The 25,939-nt window shown below is 44.1% G+C and overlaps 1 protein-coding gene across 2 annotated transcripts in view; it reads right to left on the bottom strand.

Annotated features, from left to right (window-relative positions):
* Positions 1 to 11,711: 11,711 nt before the first annotated feature.
* The window catches only part of NLRC5 (NLR family CARD domain containing 5), a 106,048-nt gene continuing 91,820 nt past the window's right edge, over positions 11,712 to 25,939 (bottom strand). For both annotated transcript variants that reach the window (XM_069966002.1, XM_069966003.1), the window contains 4 exons: positions 20,521 to 20,604; positions 19,630 to 19,713; positions 18,354 to 18,437; positions 11,712 to 12,781 (listed from right to left, as the gene is read on the bottom strand). In XM_069966002.1, the coding sequence (XP_069822103.1) occupies positions 12,709 to 12,781; positions 18,354 to 18,437; positions 19,630 to 19,713; positions 20,521 to 20,604 (325 nt within the window). In that variant the 3' untranslated portion in view covers positions 11,712 to 12,708. The remainder of the gene's footprint in view (positions 12,782 to 18,353; positions 18,438 to 19,629; positions 19,714 to 20,520; positions 20,605 to 25,939) is intronic.

Genomic DNA, 25,939 nt, shown 5'->3' with positions numbered 1-25,939 from the left:
GATGACGGGCACATTTGTGCCATGAAAGTGAAAAAATGAAAATATTCCCTTTCACGTCACATTGTTCCACATTTGTGCCAGTGGGGTCCATATGCTCACTGAACCCCTTGTTAGATTCCTTGAGGGGTGTAGTTTCCAGAATGGGGTCACTTGTGGGGGGTTTCCAGTGTCTTGGCAGCACGAGGGCTCTGTAAATGCGACATGGCCCTTGAAATCCTTTCCAGTGAAATTCAGCTTCCAAAAGCCAATTGGCGCTTCTTCCCTTTGGAGGCTCGTCCTGCGCCCCCTTGGCGCTTTATTGCCACATGTGGGGTATTTCCGTACTCGGGACAAACTGGGCTACACATTTTGTGTTTTTTTTTCCTCTTATCCCTTTAAGAAAATGAAAAATTGAAGGCTAGAACAACGTTTTAGTGTAAAAAATTAATTTTTCTTTTTTCACGCCATATTGTTCGGAAAATCTGTGAAGCACCTGTGGGGTCCAGATGCTCACCGCACCCCTTTTTTTACATTCCTTGAGGGGTGTAGTTTTCTAAATGGTGTGCCTTTAGGGGTGTTTTTTAGGTTTTGGCACCCCAGAGCCTCTGCCAACCTGAAGTGGTACGGTCAAAAATGACCATATATAACGGAGGCGTTGAAATTCACTAGGCGCTCCTTTATATCTGAGGCTTGTGGTTGCGTCAAATAGCGCAATAGGGCCACATATGGGGTATTTCTATAAACTGCAGAAACGGAGCAATCAATATTGGGGTGCATTTCTCTGGTAATAGATTTATAATTATGAAAAATATTGGATTACAATAAAATCTCTGCACAGAAAATTTAAATTTTCTAATTTCTTACACACTTAGCTTTTATTTCTGTGACTCCCCTAAAGGGTTAAAAGACTTTCTGGATATGCTTTTGCAGAGTGTGGGGGGGGGGGTGCAGTTTCTGAAATGGGGTGCTTTGTGGAGCTTTCTAACATAGAGACCCCTCAAATACACTTTAAACCAGAACAGGTCCCTAAAAATATCTGATTTTGAAATTTTACAGAAAATTTGGAAATTTGTTTTAAGCTTCCTATTGTCTAAAAAAAATGAAAGATCGTTTAATAAATGCCGCCAACATAAAGTAGACATGTTGCTAATGCCATTTAATATATAATTTATGTGGTATAACCACTTTCTGTATAAGCAAAAAAGTTTCAAAGTTGGAAAAATGCATTTTTTCACGTTATTTGTTTTTTTTTTCATAAAGATTCGTTATGAGTATCGACTCCAATTTACCAGAAATGTAAAGTACAATATGTCACGAGAAAACAATCTCAGAATCAGCCAGATAGGTAAAAGCATCCCGAAGTTATTAATGAATAAAGTGACACTGGTCATATTCATAAAATTTGTCTCTGTCATTAAGGCCATTTCAGGCTCTGTCCTTAAGGGGTTAAAGGACTGTTGTCTTATTTTTTGTTGCCAGCTTTAGGCTATGTTCCCACTACATTTTTCCTGGACATTATTTGAGTATTAAATAATGACCATTGTTTGACATACTCTGGTACATTGTTCTCGTTCAGGCCCTTTTGGTTTTCTTTTTAAATTTGTATTAAGTAGTAAAGACTGTGAAAGGTAAAAAAAAACTAAAATGATATTTGCGTGAACAACTAAAAATAACAGCCGCTGTTTGCAAAATAACATCCGCAAATAATTGTCACGAACATCAATTTGACGGTTCTTCAAACAATGTCCAATATTCAATACACTATGGGGAAGATCGGGGCGGCAGGGGTGGCGATCGAGCCGGCGCAGGGGGCTGCGGATCAGCTGGGGGCCGGGCTGCGAGCGGGGGGCCGGGCAGCGGGCGGCCGGACTATCGCGCGACGACTGCTTACACGGAACGATCGGCGAATTTTTTACGAACGATGATTTATGAACATATTAAAAGAACAAAATGAACGATTTATTGATTGTTTGCCGCGTTTACACGGACGATTATAGTTCGAATTCGATCGTTATCGCGAAAATTCGCCCGATAATCGCTTACACCTTTTGATAAATCTTCCCTCATTTGTATTGGGCAGCTGTCATTCCATTGACTTTAATTAGATTTCTATAATAACTGACATTATTTTAAGAAAAAAAAAGTAGTCACTTTTTAAATTTTTTTTTTTTACATAGTGTGAACATAGCCTTGAAGGGGACCAATCAATATGATTGTACTGATATGGCTCCCAGCTGCACACTATAGATCTTTATTGCAGCTCCCCTACCATACAAGTAACATCTGCCAGGTTATCTTTACATTAGGGAAAAACATGTTTTATCGCGGAGAGCTGCCCATGACTAGTCACAGGTCTCTGCCTGTCAGCGCGCTCTGCGGGGGATGTATAACAGGCAGAGAGACTACTAACACTTTTTTCCCCGTTGGAAAGATAACCTGGCAGATGTGACTCTTATGGTAGGGGAGCCGCAAAAAAAAATCTATAGGGTGCAGCTGGGAGCTATAGCAGCCCGGAAGATGACTGCCTTGCCTTTTCCAAAAGTGGGAACACAGCCAACTGATGTAATAAAGTTCTCTAAAGATTTTTAAAAATCTTACACGGTAAATAATAGAATAAAAGGTTATCAAAATGTATCCCAAAATGGTACCAATGTAAACTACAACTTGTCCCACAAAGAGAAAGCCCTCATAAAGATGTTTTTTTTAAATAAATTTTTTTATTCATTTTTTGGCATACAAGTCTTCTCTCAAGAGAAGAAAAAAAGAGGAACAACAGAAAATGAAAAACCACACATAAGACACATTTAGAAACACATGGTGAAGATACATCCGGCATGTCACAGGTCAACACAGAACGACTGGATACACATTCGCGCCTGGGCACGATAATCTTTCATATCTTGGTACCATAACAATTAGATGGAAAGATTCGCCTCCCCTGCCCCTCCACCCAACCCTCTTCTGGGACGCCAGGACAGCTAAGGAGATACAGTACGGTCAGGGACTACTAGAGTTGACTGTTGGACACGTAAACACCCCAAAGTTCCTGCCAGATCATGCTGACAGTACCACTCTGTATATCTAAAAGGGTACATTATGTCATGTATTTCCTGAGCTGTGTAGTGGGTTTCCAAGAAGGAACGCCAACGGTCAAAAAACCTCTTGATCCCTGTGTGTTTGTGTCTTTCAGCATATACTCTATCTATGCCAAATAGCCTTTTTAACTGAGATATTACCATAGGAACATCTGGAGCCCTACTTGAGAGCCACTCCTGGAATAAACATCGCAATGCCACATGTATGACTATGTGTACTACGTCCGGTACCTTTACTACTGTGCCTTCCTCCGGGGGTCGTAATTGATGGAAGAGAAATGCCTGGGGGGAATTTGATATCTCTATCTTCCAGTGCATGTGAACATAGTTAGCTATGGCCCTCCAGTATGTTTGGGTATGCGTGCAGCTCCATACCCCATGCCACAAATTAGTAAGGGGCTGGTCACATTTTGGACAGGCTGTGATTCTGTCAGGGAATTGCGGAGAGGGAAGTATATTGAAACCATAGAGTGCATTATGTGCTAATTTAAAATAAGTTTCTCTCCATCTTTCATTAATTATGCACTTTCTGACCTTGTGCCACCCTTGTAAGATGTGTTCCTGAATTTGCTGATCGGACGTCCATCTGGCCCAGGTCGGGAATAGGGCTGTCCTATCAATTTTTAGGAAAGAATTTCTAAGGGCATTATATAACAGTGAGATAGAGGTCTTTACAGGAGTGGCTCCCATGATACCCATGGTAGAGCAGAAAGCATACACCTGCTGAACATAGAGGAAGTGAGACTGAGGAAGATCAAATTTGGACAGGATTTCCGACAGGGTGAACCACTGCCACCCTTGTAAGATGTGTTCCTGAATTTGCTGATCGGACGTCCATCTGGCCCAGGTCGGGAATAGGGCTGTCCTATCAATTTTTAGGAAAGAATTTCTAAGGGCATTATATAACAGTGAGATAGAGGTCTTTACAGGAGTGGCTCCCATGATACCCATGGTAGAGCAGAAAGCATACACCTGCTGAACATAGAGGAAGTGAGACTGAGGAAGATCAAATTTGGACAGGATTTCCGACAGGGTGAACCACTGCCTGCTCTCAGAATTAATTAAATGGCCCGCCAGGGTGACTCCCCTGGCCATCCATGTCACAGCCCACACGGGGGATCTTCCCCAAGGGGGTTCTGGATGTCCAAAGAGAGGCATCCTTTTGGACAACAGGAAAGGAAGCTTAAATATCTTTTGTGCCTCCCTCCATGCCATTACTGTATCTTTTAAAATGACAAAGCTTTTGAGCTGCGTCGGCATTCGGGAGTGGGAGGTGTGGAGAAGTGCTACCGGGTTCCAAGGCTGAAGAAGTGCTGACTCAAGGGGGAAGTTGGAATGATAGGAGGAGCCATGTAGCCAGTCGATAACATGACGGAGAAGGCAGACTACATTGTATCCCCTAACATTTGGAAAGTTGAGCCCACCATCCGATTTGCACAGAGCCAATTTTTGGAAGGCGATTCTTGGGCGTCTACCCGCCCATATAAATTTGGAGAAAGCCTGGCGAAGTTTATTTATATCAGTATGTTTTATAAGCAGAGGGAGGGTTTGAAGTGGGTACAACAACCGCGCAAAACTGACCATCTTTACCAGGTGACATCTCCCCATAAAGGTAATTGGTAACTGTGCCCACTTACGCAGTTCTGCATAGATTTTATTTAATAACGGGGGGTAGTTCAATGAGTACAGAGAATCTGGCGTTTTCCCCACCTTGATCCCTAAATAAGTTATATGCGACTTAGCCACCTGTATAGAGGACGGTCTATCTGCACGTGCCCAGGGGGGGGAGATGGGCCCAGAGGAAGAAGCTCACTCTTTGCGAAGTTTATTTTATATCCTGAAAGTTTACCATAATCAGTCAGGAAAGAAAATAGAGTGGGTAGGCTGGTGTGGGGGTTATTAAGAAAAATCAGGAGATCGTCTGCAAAGAGGGTTGTCTTGACTGATCTGCTACCCACCTGAATACCCTCGAACACATCCGAGGTTTCTAGGTATTTGGCTAGAGGCTCTATGGTCAAGTCAAACAATAGAGGGGAAAGCGGGCATCCCTGTCGGTTGCCCCTTCCTAGTGGGATTGGGGCTGATAAGAGCCCTGGGGTATGAACCCTCGCTACCGGATCAGTGTATAGGCCCCCCAGAAATGTCTGAAAGCGCCCTCCAATGGAGAATTTTTCTAACACCGCCCACAGCCAATCCCAACGAACATTATCGAACGCTTTCTCTGCGTCTAGGGATAATAAAGCAGGGTTGTCGTTTGGCTGAGGGCGGTGTCGGATCCTATCCAAGACCACTAGCACTTTTCTAATATTAGAAACTGCCGACCTATTTCTAATAAATCCCACTTGTGCCTCCCCCACCAGGTCCGGCATGTAGTTGGCTAGTCGGTCCGCCAATATTTTTGTCAGCAATTTAATGTCATGGTTTATTAGCGAGATTGGGCGGTATGATCCCGGGTCTGTGGGGTCTTTACCCGACTTAGGGAGAACTTTTATGTACGCCATTTTTGCTCCTGCCGGGACATTGCCAGTGGTGAACATAGAATTAAAATGTGTGGTAAGGCTAGGTGCGATGTGGTCTATTAATGTTTTAAAAAATTCCCCCGTAAACCCATCGGGTCTGGGAGCCTTGCCATTAGAGGAGGCCTTTATAGCCCTACGAACTTCCTCCTCAGTAATTTCTGAGTTTAGCACCTCCTGCTGCTCCTCAGAGAGGGAGGGAAGTGATAAATCCGCCAGGAAAGTGGACAAGGCACCCGTCTCCAAGGGGGATGGGGAGTAGAGTGACGTGTAATAATCCCCTAGAATTTTATTTATTTGGGTCCGGGTAGTGTGTAGGGTCCCCTGTTGGTCTCTCAGTGCCAGCACATGAGCCGGGGGATGTCTACCTTTTGCTAGTCTAGCCAAGAGTCTGCCCGCCTTATTACTGTAGCGGAAAAATTCCACCTCGCCTTGGGACCGGTACATTCTATCCCGTCTGTCTAGCCATAGCTCATAGTCAGCCTTAGCTGCTTGCCAGGCCTCCCTGTTGGAGTCAGATCAGTCCCCCAGGAAGGCTGTGTAAGCACCTCTAAGGTGATCACTCGTCTTTTTGTATTGGGCGGCGGTTTTTTTTTTCATTGAAGTGACATGAGCTATTAGTTTGCCTCTAAGGACGATTTTACTAGTTTCCCAGAATAATTGAGGAGTGGATTTATGTTCTGCGTTATAATAGTCGAACTCCGTCCACCACCCTCTCAAAAGCTCAACGAACGTTTCATCCTCCGTCATGAAGGAGGGAAACCTCCAGATATACTCGCTACCCATCGGGCAGGATGGGAACAGGTTCAATACAACCGGTGAATGATCGGTGATAACTAGGTCCCCGTGCTTTATCGACTCTACCCTGCGGCTGAGAATCGGGCTAGTTAGAATGTAGTCTATCCTAGACCAGGATTGGTGGGGGTGTAAGAAGTGGGTGAAATCCCTTTCGGCTGGATGTGCGAGGCGCCATGCGTCCTCCAGACCCGTTTGTTCCAGGAAACCCGGTAGCACTTTGTCCCTAGAACGGTATTGTGTAGGGTCTGCTGAGGGTCCCTTCCTATCTTCCTTTGGGTCGAGTACCGTGTTAAAATCCCCCCCCACCATCTTCTTCTGAGTGGTATCAGCATTTATCCTATCTGCCAGTCCCGCAAAAAAACTCTTGTTATCCCCATTGGGGGCGTAGATGTTAAAAATGCTATATTGGTCCCCTTGGTGTTCTATGATCAAGTGCGAGACCCTTCCCTCAGCATCATTGGTATGAGATACTAATTTAAATTGGAAAGACCTATGGATCAGCGTGATAACTCCCGCCTTGCCATTTACTGATGGAGACCCATGAACATTTCCAACCCAAAATCGTTGCATTCTATCCATGTCTTCTGCTGCGAGGTGGGTTTCCTGCATCATTACAATGTCGGGGCGGTATTTCTTCAGAAAGCGGAGTAGCTGCACTCGCTTATTAGGTGACCTCAACCCCTTAACGTTCCATGTTACGAGTCTAACCATGATGGGTCGAGACAAAGATAGAATGCAAAGATAAATTGTAATGAGAAGACAGCCTCAGAGAGAATAATTCCAGCAGTGAGTACCCGGTGACCACAAATCTGTCTGAGCTCATAGCTGGGCTCCCCCCTCTCCCCTCGAAAGCATAGGAAAAAACCATGTGACCCATATGCCATATACCGTGTTTCTCATGAGTAAAACTAGGAACACATAAAAACAACAACAGAACATAACCAAATAAAAATGATTTGTCAACTCGTGAGAGAGCCTGATGACAAGAGGCTGTCCCTCCATCTTCGAGTATGAGACTTCTCTTTTTTCAGCCATGTAACGGGCTCCCGTGGGGGCACCATTACATGGATATACAAAAAGTCATGCCCTGAGGATCAAGATATCAGCAGGACCGTTGCTATGTAAGGAAGAATAGAGTTAAATGATAACGACAACCATCTAAGCAGGTGTATGCGAAATACTTGCTACTGTCCTTCGAGCAGCAGGGTTCCGACCTCTCCATCAACAAACTCAGTCAGGTGAGGGAGACCTGGAGCGGCTTCTGGCGCGTCTGGTGCGTCGCATACGCCTGCGCTGTTCCTTGGGCGAAGACTGTTCCGGATGGAGGGCTGTACTCTGGGCGGGCCGACCCTGTGACCGTTGACTAGACGGCTGTGATCCATAGAAGGGCTCATTTCTCCTGATGGCGTCTTCCGCCGATTTGGGTGACTTGTAAGTTGACACTGAGCCATCGGTATGAAAAATGCGCAGGGTGGCCGGATATTGCAGCTGAAATTTCTTTTTCGCCTTGAATAAAGCTGTACAAACATTGCTGAAAGCCCTGCGCCGTTTCGTGACTTCTGCAGAGTAATCCTCAAAGATCATGAGGCGCATGCCCTGTATCTCCAGGGGCTGTGACCTCTTCCTGTAAGCTCGTAAGATAGCCGTTTTATCATTGAAGTCTAACAGTCGGAAGATAGCTGGACGAGGTCTTGTGTTCATCGAATCCCGCACATTCTCGCGGGTACTGGGGGGCATGCCCAATCTGTGCACCCTTTCAATTCTACATGCATAGGGCAGGTCAAGGGCCCTTGGTATGTCCCGCTCGCAGAACGGTTGTAGGTCAGCTGTGCCAACTTTCTCCGATATCCCTATGATGCGCAAATTGTTCCTTCTGGAACGATTTTCCAAATCGTCTATTTTATCCTCCATAACCTCAGTGACGTTAAATAATTGGCGTACACGGGAACGAAGGAAGTCGTTTTCATCTTCTAGGGCAGAAACACGTTGTTCCACCACCTCAATTCTGGTGGCGTGATCAGTAACCTCCTTGCGTATCTGAGACAGAGAGGTTTTAAAAGCTTCCTCTATTATTCTTTGCATGTTCGGGATTATGTGCTGTGTAACTGCAGCTGCCAATAGCTTATAGTCAATTGCAGGCAACTGTCCTCCCTGTGAGTAGGTATAGTTAGTAATGCTGGCATCACTGCCTGTTTCCCCAGCATATTCCAGCAGCTGACCCTGGGCATTGTTTTGTGCCATAGTTCCCTGTAGTGGGGTCTGGGATGGGAGTGCAGGGCTGTCTGAGGGAGCTTGGTGCTGGCAGGGACTCCCTAGCGTTGCCTTTACAGGCTGAGTCTCTCCCACAGAGGGAACATGGTTACCGGCTCTGGCTCCTGCTGCCATCTCCCTTGCGCCGGATCGCTGGGAGTCCTGGCTGGCATCCCTTCTGCTCTCTCCCCCAGTGCTGTCGGGAGGATGTGTCGGTCCCACTGAGCCGTAGGCCTGATGCAGCTGCCCCGGTTCTGGGTCCCGCCAGCCTTCACTTGCCTGCTGGGAGCCGCCTGAGGTTGTGCGCTCCTCCTCCAGCGCCATGTTGGATCCCTCTGCCGTTATGTGGCCCGGCGTCTGAGGCTGTTTCTGGGTGCTGCGGAGCAGATATCGCTCCACCTGCTTGTCCCCCTGCTAGCCGCCTGCTGCCGCGTCTCCCCGGGCTGGTCTGTTGTCGTCTGCGGCGGTATTTGTAAGGTATAGTGCCGCCTCACACCGGGAGCTCCTCTGGCGTGCGTCCTTACATGACCGGAAGTCCTCATAAAGATGTTAATAAAAAACCATAATAGATCTTTAAGTGCAATTACACAATACAATATTTTGCTGCAAAGATGTTTTTATTGTACAAAACTAGAAAAACATTAAAGACTATAGAGATTTGGTATCACCATTATCCTAACAAATTGCAGAATATAGTATCATGTAATTTACACTGTATGGAGAATGCCATAAAATCGAAACTTTACAAAACTGTCAGAATTGCTTTTTTGTTCTACCTGCCTAAAAATAAATCAAATAAATCCATAATTTGTACCCCCAAATGGTGACATTTAAAAACATAACTCTTATTGCAAAGAATTAAAGGAATTAAACAACTGGTGTCAGAAAATTATATAGATTTGCAAATTACAGTACTTCTCTTAAAAAATCTTTTAATAAAAGTCTTCTAGCATTTATCAGCCACTATATGTCTTGCAGGAAGTGGTGTATTCTTTCCAGTCTGACACGATTCTCTCTGCTGCCATTTCTGTCTATGTGAGGAAGTGTCCAAAGCAGGAAATTTTCTATTGGCATTTGCTAATGAAAATCTTCATAACTTTCTGATGCTAGTTGACCTGAAAACTATTTTTTTCCCTGAATACCCCTTTAAGCCTTTATATGGCTTCCAAAATTGACGGATGAAAAAAAGATACTTAATTGGTAAAAAAAAACAACATTATTTGTTGTACATCTTCCCATGTATATGGGATGTGTGGCTAATAAATAATAGAAGTAAGAGGCTGCATAAATGATCCACCTATTTTCCATGTAGTGCTCCCTGCAGAATGGTAAAGCCTTGCAATAGGCGCTCATTTATAGCAAGTGCAGGGCTTTGTAATAGGGCCCTATGGCTCCTCCTGGGTAGAGAGGATCGAACAGCAGGAATTTTCAGGTTCGTTAGAACTCGAACCATCGATTTTGAATAAAAAGATGATAGTTCGAGTTTGAACGAACCTGAAAATTCCCGCTGTTCGATCATCCCTACTCCTGGGCTGATTTAACAGCCAATTACTTTTTTTTAAGAACCAGGTATGTTCACAAAATGGTTTAAAAAATGAGAGTGCATGCAAAAGATTTAATTTCTAAATATAGTATCTACTACAAATAAATCAGCATTAGGCTATTCCTGCCAGGTAAAAATGAGGGCAAATAACGGCCATTGTTGGGGGGAAAAAAAGATTATTATTAGTAATGTCAATTGATTTGCCCTCATTTTTACCTAGTAGGAACATAGCCTAAGGGTCCATTTACACAGAAAGATTATCTGACAGATTTTCTGCCAAAGATGTGAGGCCAAAGCCAGAAACACAAAGCCAGAAACTCTTTACAAATCCATTCCTGGCTTTGGCTTCAAATCTTTGGCAGATAATCTTCCTGCGTAAATGGACCCTTATACACATCATTATCAACATCATCAAAGAAAACTGCATGTTCACACTGCCCTAAGAATTTATAGCTGCCACATGATCAATTATTCCATCTACGTTATATACATGTGCAATCTTATCGCCAAAAAAATCCAATACATCATTTACAAACTGTATGTAAACACAATGGCCTCATTCCTGAAAAGTAGGACATTAGATATCTTCATAGTAACATCATATTAAATACTTACAGAAACCAGTGATATAATTGCTTTTATACAAGCAGATTAGTGCATAGAGTTTAACTTATTGCTATGGGCTGCACCTTTTAAATTAAATTCATTTTTAAAATGAGAGCCACTATAAATAGTGAGTGAAAACATGCCAAAAACACATTTAGCTGTACTGCAGTGGCTTTAAATTGCTTTCTACCACATCTGAAAAATTCACAGAACAGTCACATGTGCGAAATTTCAACAATAGGTTAAACTGTTTTTGACAAAACCTATATGATTAGGATTTTAGTAAGTGTTCACGTGTAAAAGAATCTCCAGTGGTCAATAAAAGTAAACAAATTTACTCAGATCTTTACATATGCTTTACGCTTAGGCTAGGTTCACACAGAGTAAAATAAAGGCCTAAATATGGAAGTAAAAAATATAGCAATGTGGGAACAGATGGAAAAAAAAACAGTACTGTATTCTGCACAAGCAGGTTGTAAATAATGAGCATGTTCATAATTGGGACAGTAGTAATCAATTATAGCGATATTCTATATTGTGTGTACACTGCCGGACAATTTCTCATTGACTTCAGTATCATATTGAAAATATGGTTGTATTTTTACCTAACAATTACAGCAGTATTTTCATATTATTTTACAAAGCCTTACACACTAAGGGCCACATGTATCATCCTGCGAACGGATGATTTTCGGCGGAAAGTGCCGATTTGCGTATTTTTTTATACGCAAATGGGCGATTTGCAAATAAAATATTCGCAAATCGGCACTTTCCGCCGAGTATGCCAGGGGGGCGGAAAGGGGGCGTGTAGTGGGCGGAACGGAGGGTGCGGACTCAGAGTCCGCGCGATTTACCATCCGTTCCGCCCAAATATACGCCGAAAACCTACTCCAGTCCTTAGCAGTTTGCCTCTACATAAATCTCCGTAGCGCCGGAGCTGCAGGGGCATTTTTAAGTCCGGTGTAAAAAACGCCGGACTTAATAAATGCCTCCCTAAGTGAATTTGTGCAAATAAACAATGAAGCAACATTTAGCTATTGAGGCATCTGCCCCTTAAGGTCCTTTTAAACAGAGCAATAAATCGCTCAATCGATCGTTTAACGGTTTTAAAGCAACGATTTGGTTTTTATGCTGATCAGCGTATAGACAAAGACATAAATTGTTCAAAAAAATAGTTTTTACGATCACTTTAACATCACTTAAAGTGAATGTACCATCTAGTGCCTCATATGGATAGAATGGCGCGGGCGCGGGGAAGCCGGTGCCACAGTCCTTTTTTTGAACTGCGTCCCGGTTCCTATATATGGCACCGTTCTATCCCCAATACCAGCCTGCTCCCAGTGGGAGGTAACCCCTGACCCTCCCTGACGTGGCTCCATTAGAATCAATGTATAGAATCGCCGTTCTATACATGTGCAGAACTTAAAGCGAATGTACCTGATAGTAAATTCGTTTAAGGCCATCTCACACACTAGGGTCAATCTTTGAAAGAATATTTAGACAAAATGATCTGTGAATTTTCAGCGGCCGACCAGCGATGATTTGAAAACATCTTGAAAGACCACGATAAATTACGCTCGTTGCTTGATTATTAGTTGTATTTACATGAGCAGATAATCGCTCAAATGCGTTATCACGCAGATTTGACCGATAATCGTTCCGTGTAAAAGGACCATTCGTCTTCATTTGAAAAACTAGTATTTTGTTGATGCAGCTCCTGTACAGAAATATGTGTCTCTGTGGTTACAGACTACAAATAAACCCTGCGTAGTCTGATCCCAGAATACTTATTTCAAGGATCTAGAAAAGGGGGCAGATGGAAGGGACAAACATTAGACAGCAGCATTTTTAAATCAAGGCTGTTTGCAAAGATTCTTTACTATTTGTTTTAGAAGAAGCATTGAATGTCTTTATAGCGTATTCAAAAGCTGAGCCTTGCATTTTCTTTGTGAAGCTTCTCTCCCATTTCCTTTGTTACTAGATTGCCCCACAAGCTGAAAAATACACAAGAATGTTAAATCAACAGTGTGCTCATTGTACATTAAGAAAGAATCAATGACTGCAATAATGGACTCTGCATAAAGACATTACTTTTAACCCTTAGCTTAACCCTTAGCTTAACAAATTCACAATGTACTAAGTCCTCACATAGAATAGGTGGGTTATACTATATAGAAAGATAAGGCATACATGACCTGTTAATATAGGAGTCAGCAGAGGCTAGTGAAGACCTTATCAGTATACTTTCTTTATGTCACACATTGATTTACTGCACAGGATGTTTCTAACTAGAAACAATCAGATGTCACATAGGAAAGGGTGATGATAAAGAATAAGCATTATCTCTGAGCTGCTAATAGTGCTGGTACCGTTAAAATAACATATGCATAATGGATTGGTGAAAAAAGGGTACATCTTTGTGCAATACGTTATCATATGTTACTATATACAATATAATGTATCCGTTAACGCATTCGTTATCATATGTTTAAGGGTGAAAAAACGTATCCTTTAAACAGATCAGAAAAACGTAGTGTGAACCCAGCCTTATTGTATCTTGCAGGTTAGTTCGGTACTGCAGTTCCTCTGGGATATTACATGGCAAGGTGATGACACTAACCCAATGTCCCTTGTGTGACCCACACTCTTCAAGTTGAGTAATACAAAGTGCAGGAATAAGACTTCTGACACAAGTATTCGGTGAAATAACTTTAAGGTTACAAACCCACTTGCCGGAGACTCGCTGCAGATCCTGGCCCTATACTTTCAATAGCAGAGAAACTCGCAGCAGGGATGTACATCCCTGCTGCGATTTTGTCTGCAGCCCGCCCCATTAACCCCCCGGCTGCCGGACATTATACATTACCGGGTCCCCGTTCCTGCTTGCTTCGGGGCTCCCGGTGTCTTGACGGCCCGCCCGGCCAATCAGTGCGCTGCGGCGGGGCAGCGCACTGATTGGCCGGGCGGAACGTGTCGGGAGCCGCTGAAGCAAGCAGGAGCCGGGATCAGGCAATGTATATCGCCCCCAGCCCCCGGCCGCACGATCGCCCCCAGCCCCGCAGCCCCTGACCGCACCATCGCCCGCAGCCCCCGGTCGCACGATCGCCCCCAGCCCTGCAGCCCCCGACCTCACGATCGCCCCCAGCATCGCAGCCCCCGGCCGCACGATCGCCCCCAGCGGGCGATCGTGCAGCCGGGGGCTGCGGGGCTGGGGGCTGCGGGCGATCATGCGGCCGGGGGCTGGGGGGCTGCAGGCGATCGTGCGGCCGGGGGCTGCGGGCGATCGTGCGGCCGGGGGCTGCGGGGCGATCGGGGCTGCAGGGGGGCGGGCAGGATATACATTACCAGGTCCCCGCTCCTGCTTGCTTCGGCGGCTCCCGGCACGTTCCGCCCGGCCAATCAGTGCGCTGCCCCGCCGCAGCGCACTGATTGGCCGGGCGGGCCGTGAAGACACTGGGAGCCCCGAAAGCAAGCAGGAACGGGGACCCGGTAATGTATAATGTCCGGCGGCCGGGGGGTTAATGGGGCGGGCTGCAGACAAAATCGCAGCAGGGATGTACATCCCTGCTGCGAGTTTCTCTGCTATTGAAAGTATAGGGCCAGGATCTGCAGCGAGTCTCGCTGCAAAAACGCAGCAAGGAGACTCGCTGCAGATCCGGCAAGTGGGTTTGTAACCTAAAGCTAACCTGTCATGAAGTATACTGACAAGATTAGGCTATGTTCACACAATGTTTTTTCAGCTCTGTTTAAAATTACGTCTGCCATTTTGAGTCTAAGATAAGGGGCGTCTTTCAACTGTCTAGCCTACCCTTAGTGCAATGATGGCTATTGGTAGATTATTCTAGTTTGGATTACTAATTGGCCTTTGGGTGTGGCTGTTTGCAAAAGACGTCCGAAAAAAATGATCCTATTCATTATTTTGACATCCAGGGTAAAATCCAGGGTCTGTTATTCAATACATTGTGTGCATTGAACGTCCGTCTTTTCATTGACTTCAATACATTGCTATTGCAGTCAGTTAAATCGCGGCAATAACGGACATTTGTTTTTATATATCAAAATCAGCCGCCTTTACTCTATTTTTGACATTGTGTGAACACTGTAGACACTAAAAAGGCAGACACTTCTCTTCACTGTGACTTGACCTTCTCACAGATACTTCAGGCTTGAGTTGAACTGGATTGAGTTCAGGGGCTTTAAAGAGGTAAAAGCTTCTCTTTCTAAGGCTTGACCCTTTCTTGCAAGAATTGTAGACTTGGTTGTGAGTTACTCTCCACATGGCCTTTTCATTTCAAAGGCGATTTTTTTAGTTTTATTCTTGAAAGTCCACAGTAAAGGCTTATAACATCAGAGAAGGATGAAACGTCCTCGGGTGTGTTGTGTTGAACCTTAGCCTTGTCTAATGTTATTATACTGTACTGTGAACTTAATAAAACAAATAAAAATGCCTTTGAAATGGGAAGAGCTTATTGTGAGCACTCACAATGTTAATACAGCATATGTGAATAGCCTTAGCTTTCCTGTTACATGACTTTCATATGGCTTTCTGGGAAGCAGGTTGGAGCGCTCAAAATGGAGCTGCATTTGCAACTTGAATGTTCAGGTGTGTAGCATGAATTTAAAAAAAGAATGGATGCCTTTCAATTAAAGGTGTAGTTCAGCAAAAAAAAATAATCAACTGGTGTCAGAAACTGCCAGAGTACTGTAATTTACTTCTATTTTTCCTGCTCTCCAGACTGGAAAGAATACACCACGTTCTGCAGGACATACAGCAGCTGATAAGTAGTGGAAGACTTGAGATTGTGTAATAGAAGTAAATTACAAATCTCTGAGACTTTCTGGCACCAGTTAATGTGAAAGAATTTATTTATTTTTCTCAACTATCCCTTCAAGGATAGACATTGCTCACATGCGTTTTTGCATCCGTTTCACTGAATACATTTCAGTATGTTTAACTTTAAATTTAACCCCTTCACGTCAGTAACATGTATATATACGTTTCTACTGCACATACCCCAGTAGGAATGCACATATATGTTCCTGACTTCAGGGGGTTTGATGTGTATGGGACCGCTGCAGTGAGAGCGGCCCAGCACACATCGGAGTCTAGGGAGCTGAGGGTAATGATAGGCAGCTTCGAGGGTCCCGATCACTTGTGCCAACGGGCAGGGGATAAGTCACAAACCTCCGTCCTGTCGGATCAGTGTTCTATGTATAGAGTCTGCTCTCAGGCAGGCTCTATGCATAGATTGCCGATAACGCTGATCTATGCTATGCTATGGCATAGCATAGATCAGTATATGCACTCAATGATTGCATGTTTAAAGTGAAAAATAATAAGTGTTAAAAAAGTGTTATAAAAAAGTTTTTAAAAGTATAAAAAAAAACTTATACCCCCCCCAATAAAAGTTTAATTTACCCCCTTGCCCATTATAAAAATAAAAATATAAAAAAATAAATAAACATATTATACACTAACCGGCCACTTTATTAGGTACACCTGTCCAACTGCACGTTACCACTTAATTTCTTATCAGCCAATCACATGGCGGCAACTCAGTGCATTTAGGCATGTAGACATGGTCAAGACAATCTCCTGCAGTTCAAACCGAGCATCAGTATGGGGAAGAAAGGTGATTTGAGTGCCTCTGAACGTGGCATGGTTGTTAGTGCCAGAAGGGCTGGTCTGAGTATTTCAGAAACTGCTGATCTACTGGGATTTTCACGCACAACCATCTCTAGGGTTTACAGAGAATGGTCCGAAAAAGAAAAAACCTCCAGTGAGCGGCAGTTCTGTGGGCGGAAATGCCTTGTTGATGCCAGAGGTGAGAATGGGCAGACTGGTTCGAGCTGATAGAAAGGCAACAGTGACTCAAATAGCCAGCCGTTACAACCAAGGTAGGCAGAAGAGCATCTCTGAACGCACAGTACGTCGAACTTTGAGGCAGATGGGCTACAGCAGCAGAAGACCACCCATTACTAGCATGGTGTACCTAATAAAGTGGCCGGTGAGTGTATATCGTAGAATGCAGAATTGTCCGATCTATTAAAATATAACATTATTGTTCACGCACAGTGAACTGCATAAACGAAAAAAAAACCCCACCAAGATTGCTGATTTTTTAAAATTATATATCAGAAATTTTTTTATAAAAAGCGATTTAAAATTTTTCTGTTACACCAATATGATAATAATATAAACTAGAGATCATGGCACAAAATAATGACACCTCAACCAGCCCTGTAGGTGAAAAAATAAAAGCGCTATGGCTCTTAGAAGGCGGGGAGGAACATTCATGTCATGTCAGACATGTCAGTTTCTTGTGGCCCCGCTAGGGATCCCGGCCGAAGTGTATACCATGTGTATACACTCTGGCTGGGATTCCATAGAGGGCAGCACTACGTAAGTTACCTAGTAATCATGGCCGTTATTGTAAATCGGCAACAGTGGCTGTGATTTATACATAACTTACCTAGTGTGAACATAGCCTAATGTAAAATGAATCCTGAAGTTTGGCATAAAACTGAATCAGTTATACCATCCATTTTTGCAGCCCTTGTTTTCCCTTATACAAATATGTTAAACGGACAGCAAGATGGAAGTGCGAAACAAGCCTTAGCCTTAGTTTACATTATGTTTTTGTTTTCATTTAACCCTTTCAGGACCAGTCCAGGTAGTGCCTTGAGGACTAGAACCCATTTTTTAAATCTGACCAGTCTTACTTTATGTGGTTATACCTCTTTGATATTATAACTTATCTTAGCAATTCTGAGATTGTTTTCTTGTGACATATTTTACTTTAGGTTAGTGGTAAAATTTGGCCGATATCCATACAATTTTCTTGTGAAAAATGCCCACATTTCATGAAAAAAATGACAAAATTAGTGATTTTAGGATTTTTTTTTTCTTGCGGTCACCATGCGGGTTTAGTTAAGTGATAATTCTATTGCCAGCGTCATTACATACACTGCAATACTAAATATGTGTACTTTTATTTGTGTGTATGTTTTATTTACTGTTATACTTTCTTTTACTGTCCCACCATGGGGAGATCACTACTTGATTGCCTGATGACAGGCACATTACATTGCAATTTCTCCCTCTATTCTACACTATAGGTGCTGCGATTGGCCTGATCGCAGCACCTATAGGTTTAACTGCTGCAATCCCCACTTGGCGCGGTTCAGGGCAGATGCGGCGGGTGCCCGGCTATCACTGACAGCGCCCGTTTCATTCCAGGATGTAACTGTATGCCCTTGAGCTGTAAATTACCACAGAAAAGGACGTACAGTTACGTCCTTTGTCCTGAAGGGGTTAACATACACATTAAAATGGAAAAAAAAAAAGGTATACATTAACGCATGGTAAAAGTGGTAAAAAATTGCAGAATATGTTTGCCTTTGACTTTGACACTTTAACATTATAAATAGTTTAAAATAAATTATAAATAAATTTAAAACACTGTTTGTAATGTGTACAGTTTATTTTTATGTACACAAAACCCCATATTACAGCTATTAGAATAGATGACTTTTCTTTTAATATAATCATCAATTTTCACTTACCATATTACTTTAATCCAAAGACAGACACTTAACGCCTGGGCCATTGCTTCTGCACCTTTTACTCTGATTTGGTTTTTCTCCAGACTCAAGAAAAGGAGAAATGCAATCAGATGGCTATACAACCTGAACAATGTAGGTTCTATTTCATTATTATAAACCTTTTTATATATACCCCATCAAAGTCATATTCCTAATTTTGAGACAGTTGTTTCGAGTTGGCCATAGACATTACATTTTTGATGGCAAATCCTATAGATTTTAACAGGATCTGTAAAACAATTTTTCTTCTTAATAAACAGCCCAATTCTCCCATTGAACTGGATCTTAGCCTGTATTTTCTTAGTTTCCCACAAAACAATTTTATGAAAGACACTGATCTCCCTTTCTCCACAGAAATAAGGCCTGCTAGTTTGTGGCTAAGGAATATACATTCATCACCCCCAAAAAACCATACCACCCAGAGAGAAATGTTTCCTTGCTGCAAAACCCGGCATGTAGTTACTGTATGTCTTGGCATGTTTTCTATTGTACAATTTCCCCCAGTAAACTTATCCTTAAACAACTTCTTGTTGGTTTACTTGTTGTTGTTTTTTTTTTTGCCAAGTTAAAAGCCACACTCTAAGTGTATCATATGTTTAAAGGGGTTATCCAGCGCTACAAAAACATGGCCACTTTCCCCCTACTGTTGTCTCCAGATTGGATGGGGTTTTGAAACTCAGTTACATTGAAGTAAATGGAGCTTATTTGCAAACCACACCTGAACTGGAGACAACAGTAGGGGTAAAAGTGGCAATGTTTTTGTAGCGCTGGATAACCCCTTTAAGGCTAGGTTCAAACACAGTATAATAAAAGCTAAATATTGAGTAGAAATAAAACAATTTGTGAACAGGTGAAACGTAAGTATTTCCAGGCCAGGTTGTAAATAATGTTTCAATAATGTAATCAGTTCAGCCAATTATTTTATATGGTGTGTGCACTTCCGGCCAATATTCTTTTGACTACAATGGAGCACATTATTATATTAAAAATACAGTTGTATTTTTACACTTACAATCACGGACGTATTTTACCTTTAATTAAGGCTATGTTCCCACACAGAAATTTTGCTCAGTATTTTGCAACCAAAACCAGGAGTGGATTAAAAACACAGAAAGGCCATGTTCACACACTGTGAACATAGCCTTGCTGTGTTTCCAATCTTCTCCTGGTTTTGGTTGCAAAATACTGAGCAAAAATACTGTGTGGTGTATGACCATAACCCACAGCTTTCACTTACTCCAACTTCTTTAGTCTTCTCATATGCTTTAAAGAGTAAGACAGAGCACATGATCCATCATCCCCAATTCCATTCCAAGACAATCTGCAATATTTAAATTTCAAATACAATCAAAGACTATATACTAATCGTGTTAAAAAAGCTGCCAGCATATCCATTAATACATTGTGTATAATATTAACATATTACATATATTTGTATTATAATAATATATGCATTGATGTATTATACCAATCTGTGTATAGGCAAAAATGTTGTGCATTAGGTTTGTGACCATTGGAAATTTTTTACATGTCTACAGTCTTGTTTCCCACAGCAGTATAAAGAGATTTCAGTAATTATTGTAAAACAAGTTCATGACCAAATGTTTTCTAGCCTAAGGCGGGGTTTACACATTATCTGACACACTGGTTCACAGAACGGCCAAATGATCTTCATTTCTGTTCAATTAGGATGTGGGTGCATACATCGCAATTCACTATTACACACAATGGAGAGTGTGGCTGGAGCCGCACTCTCCATTGTGTGAGCTCACATGTCTGTGCGACTGTTATTCAATGAATAGCGGCTGCACAAAACTGACATGTCAGTTTTCCATGTGGCCGGTTGGAATCCTGGACAGAGTGCAGGACCGTTTCTAGGGCCGGCGAGACGGGCACCCCTCCTGGAGGCCGGACCCCCCCTGAGCTCTCAGCTGTTGGCAGCTCAGCATAAGGGGAACCTGCTCAGGGATTTGCAATCTAAGTTCCAGATCCCTTCCTACATTTCTTTTTTGGAACTGTCTCACAAGGTAGTGTTCTTTCTAATACCTGTTTATTTCCATGATTTCCATATCAGTGTGTGTTTTGCATGCACATGTCGTTCTATTCTCTACACATTTTGCATACTTACATGATTTCTTCCAAGTTCTGACAGCATCCAATCTCTTCTGCCAGAGACTTGCAAACACTGTCAGATACCGTACATAATTTTAGGCTGTGGAAATACAGAAGGGGGTTAATGTTGATTTCACAATACACACAGATGAGAGCTAGTGAACCATGTTTTGCTAGGCTTTACATTATGGCAGATTCTACATAGTTTTCCTCTGTGGGTTATACACTATAGAGCATAATTTTACAACCTTTGCAATATGTAAGGGACAGCAGTGTCTCTGCCTATAGTGCATCAGACCTCTTTCCCCTTATTCCAGTATTACATTTCCTGTGCTATGAGGGCATTGCTTCAGCCCTTCACTGCTAAAGTAGAACTGTATCTGCTCTATAATGGCTTATATCAACAAGGTGTTTTACTCTTGGGCCCTATTCACACTACGGAATTGGCGCTAAGATTCTGTGCGGAAACCCCCGTCCACCAAATCTTGCCTTCATGGTAGAGCTTGCGTGCCTCCGCTCTCTTCGCCTCTCTGCTCAAAGAACAGACATGTCAATTCTTTAAGGGGAGAGCAGAGGGGGGGGCGGAGCCTGACCGGGGATGTAGACGGTCGCATGTAGTGTGAGCTCCCGCATATAGGCCTTATATAATTGCTCCTGCGGGCTGAGGAGCGGCGATCCCGGCACCCACTACATACCGGCGACTTACGGTGGCAGAGGAGACGTCATGGCCGGAGGTACAGCCACCAGGAAAGGCACCAGAGAGCAAAAGGAGCCTGCTGCGCTCCCTCACAGAGACTCCCAAGATGGCGCCGGCTCATCTGCGGTGTGGTCCGGTAAGGCGCTCGCCCTGAATGCAGTCACCAAACTGGTTGCCTTAGCTAGGGCACAAGCTGAGGGGAAAGGAGGAAACCCCACGGCCAACCAGCCCCGTAGCCCACAGTCCCCGGGGTTGCATATGCCTGCGCCAGGCACACAGGGCTCCGCCATTACACAGCAGCAGGAGCACATGGTACAGGTGCACAGAGGGGAGGAGGAGGAGGGAGACGAGCAGCATGAACCCACACTGAGGAAAGTCTTTCAAGCTGTTACTAAAGGCAACTTAGCTATTGCTGCCTTACAACAACAACTAGGCACCCTCCAGGAGGAACTGTCTTTCGTGCGCCACAATGTTCAAAAAGTTAATGAGAAAATGGCGGCTGCAGAGGGCAGAATTGGAGATTTGGAAGATAAGCTAACTCCTGTTGCTAGGGACACCCGCAGGCATGATCAGCAAATTACTGCCCTTCTTCTTAAGGCGGATGACCTAGAAAACAGACTGCGGCGCAATAATGTGCGCATTGTGGGGTTCCAAGAAAGGGCCGAGGGCAACAATCCCACACGTTTCTTTGAATCCTGGATCAAGGATGTGTTGGCAGACGGGACGCTATCTCCACTATATGCTATAGAGAGGGCCCACCGTGTCCCCACCCGTCCTTTGCTGCCGGGGTCTCCGCCACGTCCCATACTGGCTAAATTACTGCACTACAAAGACAGAGATGCCATCTTACAAGCTGCCCGTCAGAATCCGGATATTTCCTTTAATGGCTGCCGCATTTCTTTTTACCCGGATTATTCCGCTGAAATCCAGAAACAACGTGCACGTTTTATAGAAGTAAAACGCAAGCTGCGCCAACTAAATGTGTCATATGCCATGCTGTACCCGGCTAAATTACGTGTCGTTGCCATGGGTGACACACACTTCTTCACTGAGCCAAAGGACGCTGTCCGATGGCTTGAAGTACATCAGCAGCAGATCCGACAGGAAGCCCGTCCATGATCAAACCTTGCTTATTTCACCTCATCTGGGACATATCCCTCTACTGTGAGGGGGGGGATCTTCAGTCATACTCGCTGTTCTAAGCCCGCAGTTGCCTAATTATCCTGTTACTGCGGGGTCATTCGCCGGATTTGCGAACTCTGTTTTCTACACTTGGTAGCGTGGAGAACTGGTGGCCCCTGCTGTCCACACGTAGTGGTCGGCTCGTTTTCCAATTTTTTCCTCTGGAACTTTTTGTTTTGTTTTTCTTTTCTTTTTCCCAGGGAGCAACTTTCCCAATTGGTAGTTTGCCTTCAGTTGACGTTTTTGTTTTTTAGTGTTGGGTCTCCTTAGGCACCCTTTTTCTTTTTTGTTTTTTCTTGCTGGCGCGTCCTGCATCATTATTTTTCATATGTGTTCTTAGTGGTAAATTGTTGCTCTTCCATCTGTGTACTGACAGGGATGTATATGCTGATTCATTTTTCTCTCCTTCACCATGGCGACTGGCATTAGGGTGGTCTCTTGGAACATAAGAGGTCTCGGTGAGGCAGACAAGCGCTACGCTTTGTTTGACCAGCTACGTAAATATCAGCCTCTCATCTTCTGCTTGCAAAAGACCCACCTCACTAATGACACGGTCCAGTTAATGCGCAGGTCCTGGATTGGTTGGAGTTATCACTCGCATTGCTCACAATACTCCTGTGGTGTGAGTATACTCATTTACAAGAGTATCCCATTTAAATGTTTAGAGGTTAAGGCAGATCCTTATGGTCGCTTTGTTTGTCTATATTGTACGATATATGCTGTTAAATGGGTACTGTGTTCCATTTACATACCTCCACCCTATAATGGCTCGATTATGAAAAGAGTATTGAGCTTTAGTGCTGCACACCCGGACGCCCCACTGCTCCTCATAGGCGATTTTAATTCTGTCCTGGACAGCCACCTGGATAGGATGTCCATGGCATCTTCAATTCACACGGAGTGAGTCCCCTGACTGCTCTGTTGTCAGAAGTGGCTCTCTTTGATATTTGGAGGGCACGACATCCGGTTGTGTGTGAGCTTATTCTTGTTACTCACCTACACACAACAGTCTTTCACGCATTGATTTGGCCCTTGGAGACTCTCGTGCATTGTCTCAGGTGATGGAGGTGGAATATTTACCGCGCACCCTTTCTGATCACTCCCCTTTAAGTTTGTTACTGACGCACCCTGGGGTCTGGCGCTCTACTGCACGAACCTGGCGGCTTAACCCACACTGGCTGTCTGTTCTGGAGGTACCTAGTATTCACATGGCGGTGGAGGAATTTTTTACTCAATGCTGGCTCTGCCTCCCCGCAGGTAGTGAGGGACGCAATGAAAGCGTTCTTGCGAGGCCACTTTATACAACAAATTACTCATACTAGGAGAGCCAGGGGTCGGCTCCAGTCGGCTCTTCTGGACTCCTTCATGCGGTCAGAAGAAGCCCACATAACCAGTGGCTCTGCCGCTACGGCAAATAGACTCAGGGAAGCTCAGAAAGCACTCGCAGACTTCGACTTGGAATCACAAAAGGCCCACAAAAGGAACTTTGCTAAACGTGTCTTTTTTGTAGAGGGGGAACGTACTGGGCACTTATTATCTGTTATTGCTGGCTCCCAGGGGGGCCCTTCTTTCCTTACACATATTAAGAATGCACATGGTGCCCTGGTGACTGCTACACCTGACATTATAGACGTTTTTTATTCCTACTATAAAGATCTATATAGTTCTGGGTTGGAAGCCACTCCTGACCACATTAGAGATTTTCTGTCCTCGGTTGCCCTCCCCTCCCTGACTGATGATGCACGGGAGTCCCTGGATGTCCCGCTGACACTTGAGGAACTGGAGGCGGCAGCCTCCTCCATCACTAACAATAGGGCACCGGGTCTCGATGGACTGCCAGGTGAACTGTTCAAAAAGGTTGGAGATGTATTGCTACCCAGATTACTGGAGGTTTGGCAGGCTTCTGTAGAGTCTGGTTCTTTGCCCGCCACCATGAGGGAGGCGGTGATTGTTGTCCTGCCTAAACCTGGCAGGGATGCGTCCTTACCTGGGTCATATAGACCCATATCTTTGTTGTCTACTGTCATCAAGATATTGTCAAAAGCTATTGCTAATAGGCTGTCCCCTTACATGAATTCCCTTGTTCATCCTAATCAAACGGGGTTCATCCCTGCTAGGTCTACTGCTATGAACATTAGACGGTTATATGTTAATCTTCAGTTGCCCTCTGAGAGCCCGGGAAGTAGGGCAGTTTGCTCTCTCGACGCTGTCAAAGCTTTTGACAGCGTCGAATGGCCTTTCCTGTGGGCTGCGTTGGATAAGATGAGATTTGGACCACACTTTATCGCCTGGATTCAACTACTATATTCCTTGCCATGTGCCAGGTTGAAGATTAATGGGGGTCTCTCTCCCCAATTTAAGTTGTGGCGGGGGACGCGGCAGGATTCCCCCCTGTCGCCGCTCCTCTTTGCACTGGTTATTGGAACCACTGGCGGCCCTAGTGCGTAGTCACACAGGAATCCGGGGATTCCGTAGGGGTCTCCAGGAGGAGAAAATCGTGTTATACGCGGACAATATTTTGTTGTACTTAAATGATACTGATGTTTCCCTTACGACTGCAGTCTCACTCATAAATGACTTTGGCAGATTCTCGGGGTTGTCTATTGGCTGGGACAAATCGGTGCTGCTGCCGCTTGAAATTGATGTGGGGCTGGTGCCTCCCTTACCTTTCCCACTTAAAATTGTCACTGAATTTAAATACCTTGGGATTATCATATCTAAAGAAATCAGAGCGTATGAGAGGTTGAATCTTACTCCACTACTCACTAAATTTCAAGCTAAATTAGGAGCGTGGCATAGGCTCCCGCTGTCAGTGGTGGGACGCACTAACTTATTAAAAATGGTGTGGATGCCCCAGCTGCTCTATGGGCTGCATAATTCCCCAGTGTGGGTTCCTCTGCATTTTTTCCACAAAGTCCATAGTTTATTCAGAGACCTGATATGGGGTTCCCAACACCCTCGCATAAAACTAGAGACCCTGCAGAGGGCCAAAACTTCGGGGGGATTGGCAGTGCCCAATGCCATGATTTATTTTCTGTCCTCCCAACTGCAACATTTTAAGGGGTGGGAAGCGGATGAGATAGTAGATCCCACCACCCAACTGCTGCAAGCCCATATTACTACCAAGAAGTTGTTTGAGGTACTGGAGGCCAAGCGCTTCTCTACTACGGGACAGCCCACGATGCAGCTTTACCATAGGGTTTGGTGGAAGGTGAGGGACATGTATGGTCTGACCGGGTGCTCTGCTTATACTTCTATATGGGATACTCCTTGGTTGGGAGAACTCTTCTTCCTGGAAGGGTTCACACAATGGCGGGATATGGGTCTCAGGAGGGTGGCGCAATTGTTTTCCAACGGTCACCTGAAAACTTTCCAACAGCTGGGTGAGGAATTCCCTATACCTAGAACCCACTTCTATAAATATTTGCAGCTGTGCCACGCTTGTGAGGCGGAGGATGAAACCTTAACTAGTGACCGAATTATTATCCCGCCTATTAATTTAGTGGGCACTTCAACATCCACTTCTGGCCTGATTTCAATTCTATATATTCATTTA

Source organism: Dendropsophus ebraccatus, chromosome 4 (genome assembly GCF_027789765.1).
Source record: "Dendropsophus ebraccatus isolate aDenEbr1 chromosome 4, aDenEbr1.pat, whole genome shotgun sequence".
In the NCBI taxonomy this organism is placed as follows: domain Eukaryota; kingdom Metazoa; phylum Chordata; class Amphibia; order Anura; family Hylidae; genus Dendropsophus; species Dendropsophus ebraccatus.
Note: the sequence above shows the minus strand (reverse complement) of the source record. Positions and strands in the feature narration are given on the sequence as shown.